This window comes from Protopterus annectens, chromosome 4.part0 (assembly GCF_019279795.1).
Source record: "Protopterus annectens isolate FY-2018-M chromosome 4.part0, PAN1.0, whole genome shotgun sequence".
Lineage (NCBI taxonomy): Eukaryota > Metazoa > Chordata > Ceratodontiformes > Protopteridae > Protopterus > Protopterus annectens.
The window spans coordinates 1,078,542,180-1,078,555,922 of record NC_056733.1 but is presented as its reverse complement, the minus strand read 5'-3'; the positions used below and the strand labels follow the sequence as shown (position 1 = coordinate 1,078,555,922).

The 13,743-nt window shown below is 38.1% G+C and overlaps 1 protein-coding gene across 1 annotated transcript in view; it reads right to left on the bottom strand.

Moving 5' to 3' along the window:
• SLC35A4 (solute carrier family 35 member A4) overlaps positions 1-2,066 on the bottom strand; it is a 158,240-nt gene extending 156,174 nt beyond the window's left edge. Inside the window, exon 1 of the mRNA XM_044069018.1 lies at positions 2,034-2,066. Within this exon, the coding sequence (XP_043924953.1) occupies positions 2,034-2,048 (15 nt within the window). The 5' untranslated portion in view covers positions 2,049-2,066. The remainder of the gene's footprint in view (positions 1-2,033) is intronic.
• Positions 2,067-13,743: the final 11,677 nt, after the last annotated feature.

Here is a 13,743-nt window from a genome sequence, read left to right as displayed (position 1 = left end):
CATCCTAGTCAAAAGCTGGCTCTTTTCTTGCTCAATGCCAGGACAATTATATCCCTAAATGTGACAAAATACCTATTCATACCTTACATCTCCTTACTCTCGCTTCTTTCACTTCCTTGCTTCTGTCAATTTCTCTCCCCAGCTTTCTCTCTAAATATACCACCAGCCTACTTTACTCTCACTTCATATCAGAATTCATGTTAGCAATATACTAACTTACCTTTAATTTCGCTATAAATTGGCTAAAATTTCTCTTTAATCATTATATAAACTATTAAAATATATAACTTGTATCTATTTTAATCAATATTTCCACATCATGTCTAATCTAAATTTAAAATGTAGTTTTGCTGTATTATTTTTGAAGACTTGACTGTAAAATTATTGCTCTTAAAATATTTTGTAATAGATTGCAGCTTTCCTTCAAGGGCCGCCACTGAAGAATGGTCTCACACTCAGTCAGACTTTCCTGCTAACCAAATGTAAGTAAATAAATGATGGATTCATATCTATGCTGTTCCACTTATATACTAGATCTGGCACCCTGCTGACAATACCAGCTGTGGAATACAGGTGCATCTGCTGTGCCAGAGAACACTGCCCAGACTCAGCTGCAAGTCCACGGCTAAACATGGGCTATACTCAGAATAGTTAATGACAGTCAGTAAAGAATGTTATCGAATATTAGCATCTGGGCAGTCTGTAACATACTCAGAGCCAAAGGCTCAGACCTAAACCATCCTCTAGCCCTTAAGGTTCAAAACAAAAATCAGGTAAAATCCTGGTATCAGTGGCTGGGCTTGCAACAACAGCTCTTGAGCCATTAGCCTAGTAATCTCCTATGAGCCTACGTACTCTGTAGCTTGATATATTTATCTGTTTTTTTTCTCCTTTATATTAGAAGTTGAGAGCACATGACACAAAGCCTGGAAGTTCTTGGACTGCTGCTCAGCATACAGTAAATACATATTATTTTTTCTTACTTAAGCAATAGTTCCACCCATGTAACTAAAGTAAAAACTATACATTTTAAAATAAGTAATATTGTTTTAAATAAGGACAGCATAATATCAACAAAATTAGTGGCCAAAAAAAAAAAAAAAAAAAAAACAGTGTACTTTATCTTACGCATGCGCTTCCAGGATATCTTTGTAGTAGCAACTTTCAGTTATCATTATCAAAGACTGCAGTACTTGACCCAGTCAATATCCTCACTCACACTAGTAACTTCCTACTGTAAAAGTAGCAACCCGCAACAAGTCAGAAGTTTTTTTTTTTTTTTTTATAGTACTGAATGCAGCCCTCAACTTAACATAACAACCTAGATGTTGAAGAACACAAACATCAAATAACACCTCTAAACTGTCATATGTAAATGTGATACAGTGCCATTTCCTCTGCACCCCTCCTCACCTCTTGAGTTGAGAGGGAATCATTTTACCTCTTTAAGCAGCAAAATGCATAGTACCAATATAGCAAGACACTTGATACAGAAAAAAATGCATTGCGCACACTTCACTAGACCACACACAGGAAGCTTAAGCATTTCCGCAAACGCAACATCAGTATTCAGAAACGAATTGCTGGTACTTAGGATCATGAACCGGGTAGCTACCCCTTCTACCGCACCCTAGCTACGCTTCTACCGTAATGCCACGTTTAGCGGTAACGTGATGCCAGACCAAATTTACGGTATAGGCAGAAAAGTTCGTGTAACTAACAAACTACAAAACCCAACAATCTGGGATCCAGTGGTTGATATGCTCATAACAAACTACAGAAAAACCACACATGTCTAACTTCCACACCAGTTTCATCAGCCACATGCCCTTCCTATTACCCTTGGCTCCCAAACATTTGTATGGAGCAACATAAAATCACCAAAAATAATTTCCTGAAAACAGAACCTCAAGTTCAAATATGAGACGAAACCATATCTTCCAGAACCAACTTGCTTAATGCGAAACACACTGCACCCTTTTCCCTAGTTTTGACATATTTTAAAACAGTACTTCCTACAGAGACCAACATACCTTGTCATTCGCCATCTTCGCTACGCATGCGTCTTCAGCGGGTTTCGATTATTGAGGTCTTATCTTTGCAGAGCGTTTCAATTTCTTTTTATTAGGTGTACAAACATCCCATTGTAAAGGAATGTTTAGTGCTCTTCATTTTATTGATACTGATACCTCTCAACTGTACAGGTTTTTGCCTCATATTTTGTTCTGTTTTTCATAAAATTGTGTTTTTCTGGCAAGTTAGTGGCAGGTCATTAAAGACAAGTTACAAAATTATTTGTTTCTTTCTTTCGGCTTTTTCCCGGTTAGGGGTCGCCACAGCGGAACTCCGGTCCGCTAATGATTGGCAGTAGATTTTTACGTACTGGCTTGCCGGGCCTAACGCACAAAAAAAATAATGACAGGTATTTGAGATTCAGACTTTATATCTAGGGTTACCACCTGTCCCACTTTGCAGTTGTGTCCTGCAAAAAAATTGTAAAATGGCAAATGTCCTGAGATTTTCGGACAAAATGTTTTTCTATATTTTATGTAATAGTTGCATAAAACAGTTATTTTCTATGTGAAACACGGTTATATGAAATAGAATAAGCAACTAAAAATGCTAAAAGAATAAACTTTTATTTAGGCAAAAAAAGTGAAGTTCTGTCCTTTGTACTGGCCGTGGGTATGTTTCAGCCTGGAAAATCTGACGTTTGTACCAAAAATGCCTCACTTTGGATATTTGAAAATGTGGCAACCCTATTTATACCATTCAGAAAAGTCATACTAATGTAAAACCTGTTATTCTATCAACTTTCTATTGTCCATAGCTCTCAACCTTCCATCTCCAAAATGAGGAACACTAGCCCTCATAATGTTGAACAAATGGACAAAATGTGGACCGCATACTAATGGCTTACTAAGTAACAACTTCAACTAGGAAGGTCATAGGATGGCTAAAATATGCTGGTTTTACTTATAAAGAAGATCTTTTAATGAATTAATATGATTCATTTCTATTTACAATGGATTTCACTTAAAAAATTCCCAACACTGAATGTGTGACAGAGTCTTTCAATGTGGAACTTTGAGGAACTTCGAGGAACATGAACTTTTTAAGACCCCAAATGAGGCATGTTCCTCGTAATGAGGTACACTTGAAAGCTATGCCTTTGTCCCACTTTCATTTATGGCTTTTGTCCAGATTTTGGTTTTGTATTAAAACATTACCCCACCAGATGCGCAGTAGCAAGGCCCGCCCAAACTCCGCCCAGCACTCTGTGGATAATGTTTGTTTTTAGAAGTGCTTTGAATAAACATTGGAAGACCATCGTCAGAAAAGTCAGTATGCTAAACATTGTAATTATTTCATTACAAAGCCTTTTCTCCCTTATAAATCTTAGACTAAATAATTTACCCAGTAAAAACTCAAATCAGTTACATGTTGATTTTTCATCTCTTTGATTTCGAGTGAGCTGCTTTTTTTATAATTACAATGAATTTATGTATGTTTATTTCATACAACTTTTAAATGAACGAAATACTGTTAAATGCATTTTTCCTGCTTTGTGAAATTTCACGAGGTAACATGATCATTTCTTAAGATCATGTGTTTTGTCTTTTTAGTTGGTTTATAAAGGTAATTAACTTAAACAGGATGGACTTTTCTGAATGTCACAATTAACACCTGCTAGTTTTTCAGGATCCCTGTTGTGCGCACAAAGTATCCTAGGGCTTTTATGCCTGAGTTCGCACAGAGAGGTTTGGTATCTCCTTTCTTCTTCTTCTTCTTTCGGCTTTTCCCGGATAGGGGTCGCCACAGCGGATCACCTGTCCGCTCATGATTGGCAGTGGAGTTTTACGGTGTCAAGTTGCCAGGGAAAAACTTAAAACTTCCTGGATGGGGTACACTGCTGACTGTGGGTAACCACTGTATATGGCATGTCAAGATATTGCTATTAGATAACAAAGGTTGTATGGAAAAAGGAGTGGATAACCTTACAAAAGCAATGCATTTTTGACCAATTGGTTGTTTTAATGTAATGTTTAATCTTGTTTAATAGTCCATGCATGTTGGGGAGGGGGATTACCTTTTGAAATAATCCTGCAAGACGGAGCACATATATCGTTTTTGCTGTACTTTTTAATTTCCTTATTAAAAACCAAATCGACTTGTTAATGTTTTGTTTGAAAATGCACTTGTAAAATGATATTCTGCTTAACACTCTGATTGTTTAGTTTGTATGGAGAGCAGCCATGTGAAGTGGGGGGTGCAGGGGGGCTTGCTCCACTGCAAAAACAATTACTGCACAAAATTATAAGATGCCATAAAAAAAGCATGAAACCTCTGATAAAAACGGTCAGAGAATGAATATTCACCATGTCACTGAATAATCTGCATGACTTGTCACTCAGCCGTGTTTTCCATGCAATGTCACATGGTCTTGCCTTGTTAATCATTTTGGCCATGCCCATTCCTGCGCGAGAATCATGGTGGGGTAATGTTCTAATACAAAGCCCAGATTTCTTTCTCTAAGAAGTTGAGCGGTATGGATCATGTACTACAAAGGTTTATTTGGTAGTAAACTTCCTAGGAGTGCATAGAAATGATATGATGTTAAGAAGTAATATATGCGGCATGTATAGTGGCTTTTAAAGGAATATGAGCTACCCTCTCAACACAGGCAAAATGCAAAATTACCGACACATATTACTGGGGGGGGGGGCTATAATACCTCTCAGCTTCTTTGCTAAAAATATTTAGACAAAGCCAAAAATAATGGGTGAGGGGTGGGGACCAACAGTCAGGTTTTAAGTATCACAAACTTAAGAAAGTTGCTAGAATAAAGGCTGCTGTATTAGCATCCATTTTCTTAAAATAAAGGCTATGAATGAAGCCTGAAACTCTTATACATGTCAGTCCTTATTTAATGATTATAATCCTCAGTAATTTGTCAGAAGACCATATTTTTACTAGGAGTAGACAAAAAAATATTGACCATTGAAAGGTATGATGAGCGCACACATGCTTTTTAGCCCACTTTTTTGAAACATTTTAAGAGTTGATAAAACAGTCCCCATTGTTCTCAAAACTTCCATCTCCAAAATGAAGAACACTAGCCGTTATAATGTGGAAAAAATGGGCAACACATACTAACAGCTTACTAACAACTTCAACCATGAAGGTGTCAGGATGGTTAAAATATGCTGCTTTTACTTACATAAAAATAATGAATTAATATGATTCACTTACTATTAGTTAAAAATTTTGTGACACTGAATACGTGACACAACTTTTCAATGTGGAACTTTGAGAAGCATGAATATTTTAGACCCTAAATGAGGTACATTTGCCATTAATGAGGTACACTTGAGGGGTATGGTCCCGCTATTCGTTATTAATGTAAAGCTGCTATTATATGTCAGAATCCTTTGATAAAAGAATGCTGTGTGTGTCTGTGTGACATATATCCCGATGTCGATGTCTCTGTTTTCTTTCTCTCTCCATATATATACATAATTAGTATTATCGTTGTTATTATTGCGATTATTATTAATAATAAAATAATAGGTATTCTTTTCAAAGTCTAAAGCCCCTTCCGTCCTCCCTCCCTGGGGACAGCATTACTCAAATAGGATAGTTTGCAGGGCTAGCGATATACTCACCCAATATATATGTTTTCACTTTCTTAATATAATTAAGCTTCACTGTTAACTTGTATTTGTTTCTTGTGTTTGATACAATATGAAGGTGCTACATGTATAGGAATCATATTTTTTTCAGCAATGTTTAAAAGAAAGAAAACTTTTTCCTGAAATATCAGGTCATTTTCCTTTTTTTTTTTTTTTTTTTTTATAACTTTCCAAGTTAAAACTGCCTTGTGAAGGATGGATGGCAACCTTAGCCTTCTAATACTAATGTTACTCCAAGAGTGCTTAAATAAACACCCCTAACATTTTTTCTGTGTGCATGTGTATGTGTGAACTTACAAAGAATCATAATTATGTATATGATAGCAGTCACACAGAAATAGAGGGGACAGTTAAACACTGCCATTTAGTTAGTAAGAAAAGCCTAATATAAACTTAACAATGCTTGTGTCATATTAGATAAAGATGACTGCAGCCATGCATTTGTTTAAAGGTAACCATGAAGAGCTAAGTATTTTCTAAGACTAGTTAAGAGATGATTGTGAGGTCAGGCTTTGACAGACATATTCATAGTCCATAAACCAACCTTTTCCTTATGGCCTCACCTCAAGGTTTTTAAACTAGTCAAGGACACTGACTACAGTTAGGAAATTGAAACTAGACTTAACCCTTGCTCCAGTGGAAACCCTTATAACAACCAAATGGGGCAACCCCTACTTCATGGATTAACCTTATAATAAACCAGAGAAGGAACCATTATAATCACTGGCCAACTTATCGACCTAAAAAACATCCAGGACCAGTACAGCCTTCTCAGGAGAGATCCAGCTGTAGAAGCCTTTCTGACCCCCAGAAAATGTTTCCTATCACTCAGAACTTCCACCACAAGAGGTAAAGCTTAATCCTTTCTTCTAGCATATCTCCCAAACCACTACTCCATACCACTTCAAATGCTACTAATCAATATTCTAATGACCTCTTGAGTGGTGAGTACTCACAACTCACCCCCTTTAGCCCCTGCAATCTGACATTAATCCTGGGATGGTGAATATCCAAATACAGGTATATACACACACACACACACACACACACACACACACACACACACACACACACACACACACACACAGTATATGTGCATATATACTCACAACGAGTCCTGCCTCTCCCAACTGTCCTGGCTTCACAACGAGTCCTGCTGCTCCCAACTGTCCTGGCCTTACAACGAGTCCTGCCACTTCTAGCTGCCTTTGCTTAACATCCTGCTAGTTCCATCCTCATTGTGCAACTTGGCCCTACCTGATGGAGTAAGCATAAAATCAGTAAATACACAGCATACTATCCAAGCCATGCTAAGGTGCTACATGAAAAATCAGTAAATACACAGCATACTATCCAAGCCATGCTAAGGTGCTACATGAAAAATCAGTAAATACACAGCATACTATCCAACCCATGCTAAGGTGCTACATGAAAAATCAGTAAATACACAGCTTACTATCCTAGCCATGCTAAGGTGCTACATGAAAAATCAGTAAATACACAGCATACTATCCAAGTCATGCTAAGGTGCTACATGAAATGTACTGCTTTACAGCACTATAAAGGATTACTGGAAAGGAAATATGAGTACATACCTAGAGTTTTACTGTGATTTTACCAATTTTCTTGTGGACAAAGTCTTCAATGAAGCTGCCATGTGATATACTTTGTCCCACTTCATGCTCAATTGAGACCACAGCTAAGCCTGAAAGTCTCTCCTGACTCATTGATGAAAGTAAATATGTCTTTATGAGTTCAGTTAAGAAAAGCTGCATTCTGCATTAGCCATTGTAATAGGTGCAGTTAAATAAATGCGCAGTGAAACATAAGTATATATATATATATATATATATATATATATATATATATATATATGCCTTGCAAGTGGTTGCAAATGAGGAAATTTAACGCAGTCAGTCATGATGATTCATCATCAATCATTCGAGAAAGGCTTTTCAGTTCATGTCCAAGGTCAGTCATCAATGTCACAGTGGTCACTTATCCGTCAGTTAGTTGTTCTCTCAGAGCCTTGCAGTGTTGGAGCAATATGTCATCTGCAACATCATTCGTTCAAGGCTTTAATATTTGATAAAAATCCAAAGGCCTCATCAAACTCTGAAAGCTGCTTAAACTGGTCAGTAAATGATTGGATTATTGCATCCAGCAGCACATTGTTGCATGTAGTTTTACCATTGGATCCCGTACAGTCTTGTCTTCTCCTTCATAGTAAAAGAAGCGCTTTTCTTTCCTCTGCCTCTTTTCTTGAAATGCGGTGCCAACATCCAGTTCTTCTGCTATCTTGGTGCCTTCACCCATGGCATGTTGAAATCCTGTCTCTCTCTAATTCTTCAGCTGGTATATAGTTGATGCCAACACTTTGACACATGTCAAAAAATCAACTGGTGGACTCTGCAAAACTTTGCTTGCATGATTTACCTCTGTCAGCACATCATACCAAACCACAAAACATACAATTAACTGGTATGGCATAAGTTTAGAGCACAGTTCCCTTGCTTGTTGATATGTTGCAGCATCACTTGTACATACAGCTTCACCTCTCTCCTGTAATGCTTCAAAGACTCAGTTCAACTGAAATCTTTCTGCCTTGACAGAGTCTATCTTGAATTCCCAGCGAGTCTCCAACAGTGGCTTCAAAGTGACGTTTATGTGCCGTTTCAAAATCTACCATCGGCTCATTAATGCTGAACAGAGAATATAAATGTTCAGCAGACATCCAAAAAATGACACTGCCTGTAGTGATGAATGTGCTCCATCACTAACTATAAGATTTAAATTATGGCAGGCACATGGCACATAAAAAAGCCCTTGACTTCATCTGTTTTATCCAGGCCTGCACTCCAACTCATTTCCTTTTCATGTTGCTGCCATTGTTGTACCCTTGTCCTTGACAGTTAATGTCCAGATGATGATTTTACAGAGTCTGAAGAAGTGCTTCTGTAAGTCCTGCCCCAGTTGTATCCCTCACAGACACAAATCCCATAAAGTGTTCCTCTCCTGTGGCTGCAGTCTTTGAAATATCTACATACCTAACTACTACAGTCATTTGCTCTTGATTGCTGATGTCTGGCGTGAAATCAAGACTCAAAGAAAAATACCTAGAGTTCTTCACCTTCCCTACAATGTTCCTTAAAATAGCATTTGCAATCAGCTGGATAATTTCATTCTGTATGTCTTTCCCAAGATAGTGATCCATTACTTCTTTATTCCTAATACAATGCAAATGTTCAGCCATAACAGAATCAAACTGTGACAAAAGTTGCACATGGCCTAAGAAATTCCCATTGCCATAGATGTACAGGGCATCAATCATATCAAGAAAAGCCATGTTCCATTCCGCCAAGTATTGGACAATGGCTATAATGCCTTCTAACACACCACGCCAGTGAGTTATCTCCTTTTCAGCCACTGCTTGCCTCTTATTGTCCATTGTCTGCCTACTCTTTACTCTACTGTCCAGTTCCTTCCACTTCAGCATGCATGCTGTATGCTCTGGTACTCGGTCATGGCTGTGTATAGCTTTGGACATCTCTGTCCATGCTCTGTAACCACCTGACCTGAGAAGATGATTAGAATGTCCAAACAATTTACATGCAAAGCAAAACAGTGCATCTTTTGAGACTGAATGCATCAACCAAGTGCGTTTTGCTATATCCCCATTAAGCAGCACATGTAAATAGTTCTCCAATGTAAATCTTCTTTTCTGTTCATTGACTGGGAACTGTGGCAACACCACTTGCATAGGTTCATGCTGAATGGCAATTACCCTAAACTCATCCCTTATTAAGTCTGGCCATGTTCCTAGATCCTCAAAAGATATACCTGACATCCCCTGCAAGTCATAGGCCACATCTGTCACTACAGAAGTATGGGTCCTTCAGTGTCACACTCTGGTGATCCAGACAATACCTCTAAAGTTGAATCCACATTTACAGACATACGTTCGCCCATGGTAACGGCTGTAGGTGCACAGGAAGTAGCCTGTGGTGTAGCTGCAACAGAGTGGTCACTTTCAATCGCAAGAATGCTAGCCTCAAAGTAGGCAGACTAATGCAGAGCCATTGTGTTGTCCTGAAGGAAGACTTTTTCCTGAAATTCCTTTCTGATCCATAGAAAAATTTCATAATGGAACCCTGTCTCTGCATCCTCATTTCTCTGCTGCTGAAGCTTTCTTTTTGCTGCTCCTGACAAATATGTAGTGGGAGCTTGTGCCATTGGACTGCAGGACTGCAGCCCCCCCCAGCTGTGAAAGAAAGAAAAAGACTATAACATACATTTTAAATTAAAAAATTAAATATGAAAGAAGTATAGGTCCTGTGAGTCCGACTGACTCGCTGTTAAAGTCCCGGAACTTGATCTGCGATACACAGCATACTATCCAAGCCACGCTAAGGTGCTACATGAAAAATCAGTAAATACACAGTATACTATCCAAGCCATGCTAAGGTGCAACATGAAAAATCAGTAAATACACAGCATACTATCCAAGCCACGCTAAGGTGCTACATGAAAAATCAGTAAATACACAGCATACTAAGGTGCTACATGAAAAATCAGTAAATACATAGCATACTATCCAAGCCAGGCTAAGGTGCTACATGAAAAATCAGTAAATACACAGCATACTATCCAAGACACGCTAAGGAGCTACATGAAAAATCAGTAAATACACAGCATACTATCCAAGCCACGCTAAGGTGCTACATGAAAAATCAGTAAATATACAGCATACTATCCAAGCCACGCTAAGGTGCTACATGAAAATCAGTAAATACACAGCATACTATCCAAGCCACGCTAAGGTGCTACATGAAAAAATCAGTAAATACACAGCATACTATCCAAGCCATGCTAAGGTGCTACATGAAAAATCAGTAAATACACAGCATACTATCCAAGCCACGCTGAGGTGCTACATGAAAAATCAGTAAATACACAGCATACTATCCAAGCCATGCTAAGGTGCTACATGAAAAATCAGTAAATACACAGCATACTATCCAAGCCATGCTAAGGTGCTACATGAAAAACGTGAATACACAGCATACTATCCAAGCCATGCTAAGGTGCTACATGAAAAATCCGTGAATACACAGCATACTATTCAAGCCATGCTAAGGTGCTACATGAAAAATCCGTGAATACACAGCATACTATCCAAGCCATGCTAAGGTGCTACATGAAAAATCAGTAAATACACAGCATACTATCCAAGCCATGCTAAGGTGCTACATGAAAAATCAGTAAATACACAGCATACTATCTAAGCCATGCTAAGGTGCTACATGAAAAATCAGTAAATACACAGCATACTATCTAAGCCATGCTAAGGTGCTACATGAAAAATCAGTAAATACACAGCATACTATCCAAACCACGCTAAGGTGCTACATGAAAAATCAGTAAATACACAGCATACCATCCAAGCCACGCTAAGGTGCTACATGAAAAACCAGTAAATACACAGCATACTATCCAAGCCACGCTAAGGTGCTACATGAAAAATCAGTAAATACACAGCATACTATCCAAGCCACGCTAAGGTGCTACATGAAAAATCAGTAAATACACAGCATACTATCCAAGCCATGCTAAGGTGCTACATGAAAAATCAGTAAATACACAGCATACTATCCAAGCCATGTTAAGGTGCTACATGAAAAATCAGTAAATACACAGCATACTATCCAAGCCATGCTAAGGTGCTACATGTAAAATCAGTAAATACACAGCATACTATCCAAGCCATGCTAAGGTGCAACATGAAAAATCAGTAAATACACAGCATACTATCCAAGTCATGCTAAGGTGCTACATGAAAAATCAGTAAATACACAGCATACTATCCAAGCCATGCTAAGTTGCTACATGAAAAATCAGTAAATACACAGCATACTATCCAAGCCTTGCTAAGGTGCTACATGAAAAATCAGTAAATACACAGCATACTATCCAAGCCATGCTACGGTGCTACATGAAAAATCAGTAAATACACAACATACTATCCAAGCCATACTAAGGTGCTACATGAAAAATCAGTAAATACACAGCATACTATCCAAGCCATGCTAAGGTGCTACATGAAAAATCAGTAAATACACAGCATACTATCCAAGCCATGCTAAGGTGCTACATGAAAAATCAGTAAATACACAGCATACTATCCAAGCCATGCTAAGGTGCTACATGAAAAATCAGTAAATACACAGCTTACTATCCACTAAGGTGCTACATGAAAAATCAGTAAATACACAGCTTACTATCCAAGCCATGCTAAGGTGCTACATGAAAAATCAGTAAATACACAGCATACTATCCAAGTCATGCTAAGGTGCTACATGAAATGTACTGCTTTACAGCACTATAAAAGATTACTGGAAAGGAAATATGAGTACATACCTAGAGGTTTACTGTGATTTTACCAATTTTCTTGTGGACAAAGTCTTCAATGAAGCTGCCATGTGATATACTTTGCCCCACTTCATGCTCAATTGAGACCACAGCTAAGCCTGAAAGTCTCTCCTGACTCATTGATGAAAGTAAATATGTCTTTATGAGTTCAGTTAAGAAAAGCTGCATTCTGCATTAGCCATTGTAATAGGTGCAGTCAAATAAATGTGCAGTGAAACATAAGTATATATATATATATATATATATATATATATATATATATATATATATATATATGCCTTGCAAGTGGTTGCGAATGAGGAAATTTAACGCAGTCAGTCGTGATGATTCATCATCAATCATTCGAGAAAGGCTTTTCAGTTCATGTCCAAGGTCAGTCATCAATGTCACAGTGGTCACTTATCCGTCAGTTAGTTGTTCTCTCAGAGCCTTGCAGTGTTGGAGCAATATGTCATCTGCAACATCATTCGTTCAAGGCTTTAATATTTGATAAAAATCCAAAGACCTCATCAAACTCTGAAAGCTGCTTAAACTGGTCAGTAAATGATTGGATTATTGCATCCAGCAGCACATTTTTGCATGTAGTTTTACCATTGGATCCCGTACAGTCTTGTCTTCTCCTTCATAGTCAAAGAAGCGCTTTTCTTTCCTCTGCCTCTTTTCTTGAAATGCGGTGCCAACATCCAGTTCTTCTGCTATCTTGGTGCCTTCACCCATGGCATGTTGAAATCCTGTCTCTGTAATTCTTCAGCTGGTATATAGTTGATGCCAACACTTTGACACATGTCAAAAAATCAACTGGTGGACTCTGCAGAACTTTGCTTGCATGATTTACCTCTGTCAGCACATCATACCAAACCACAAAACATACAATTAACTGGTATGACATAAGTTTAGAGCACAGTTCCCTTGCTTGTTGATATGTTGCAGCATCACTTATACATACATATTCACCTCTCTCCTGCAATGCTTCAATGACTCCCTTCAACTGAAATCTTTCTGCCTTGACAGAGTCTATCTTGAATTCCCAGCGAGTCTCCAACAGTGGCTTCAAAGTGACGATTATGTGCCGTTTCAAAATCTACCATCGGCTCATTAATGCTGAACAGAGAATATAAATGTTCTGCAGACATCCAAAAAATGACACTGCCTGTAGTGATGAATGTGCTCCATCACTAACTATAAGATTTAAATTATGGCAGGCACATGGCACATAAAAAAGCCCTTGACTTCATCTGTTTTATCCAGGCCTGCACTCCAACTCATTTCCCTTTCATGTTGCTGCCATTGTTGTACCCTTGTCCTTGACAGTTAATGTCCAGATGATGATTTTACAGAGTCTGAAGAAGTGCTTCTGTAAGCCCTGCCCCAGTTGTATCCCTCACAGGCACAAATCCCATAAAGTGTTCCTCTCCTGTGGCTGCAGTCTTTGAAATATCTACATACCTAACTACTACAGTAATTTGCTCTTGATTGCTGATGTCTGGCGAGAAATCAAGACTCAAAGAAAAATACCTAGAGTTCTTCACCTTCCCTACAATGTTCCTTAAAATAGCATTTTCAATCAGCTGGATAATTTTATTCTGTATGTCTTTCCCAAGATAGTGATCCATTACTTCTT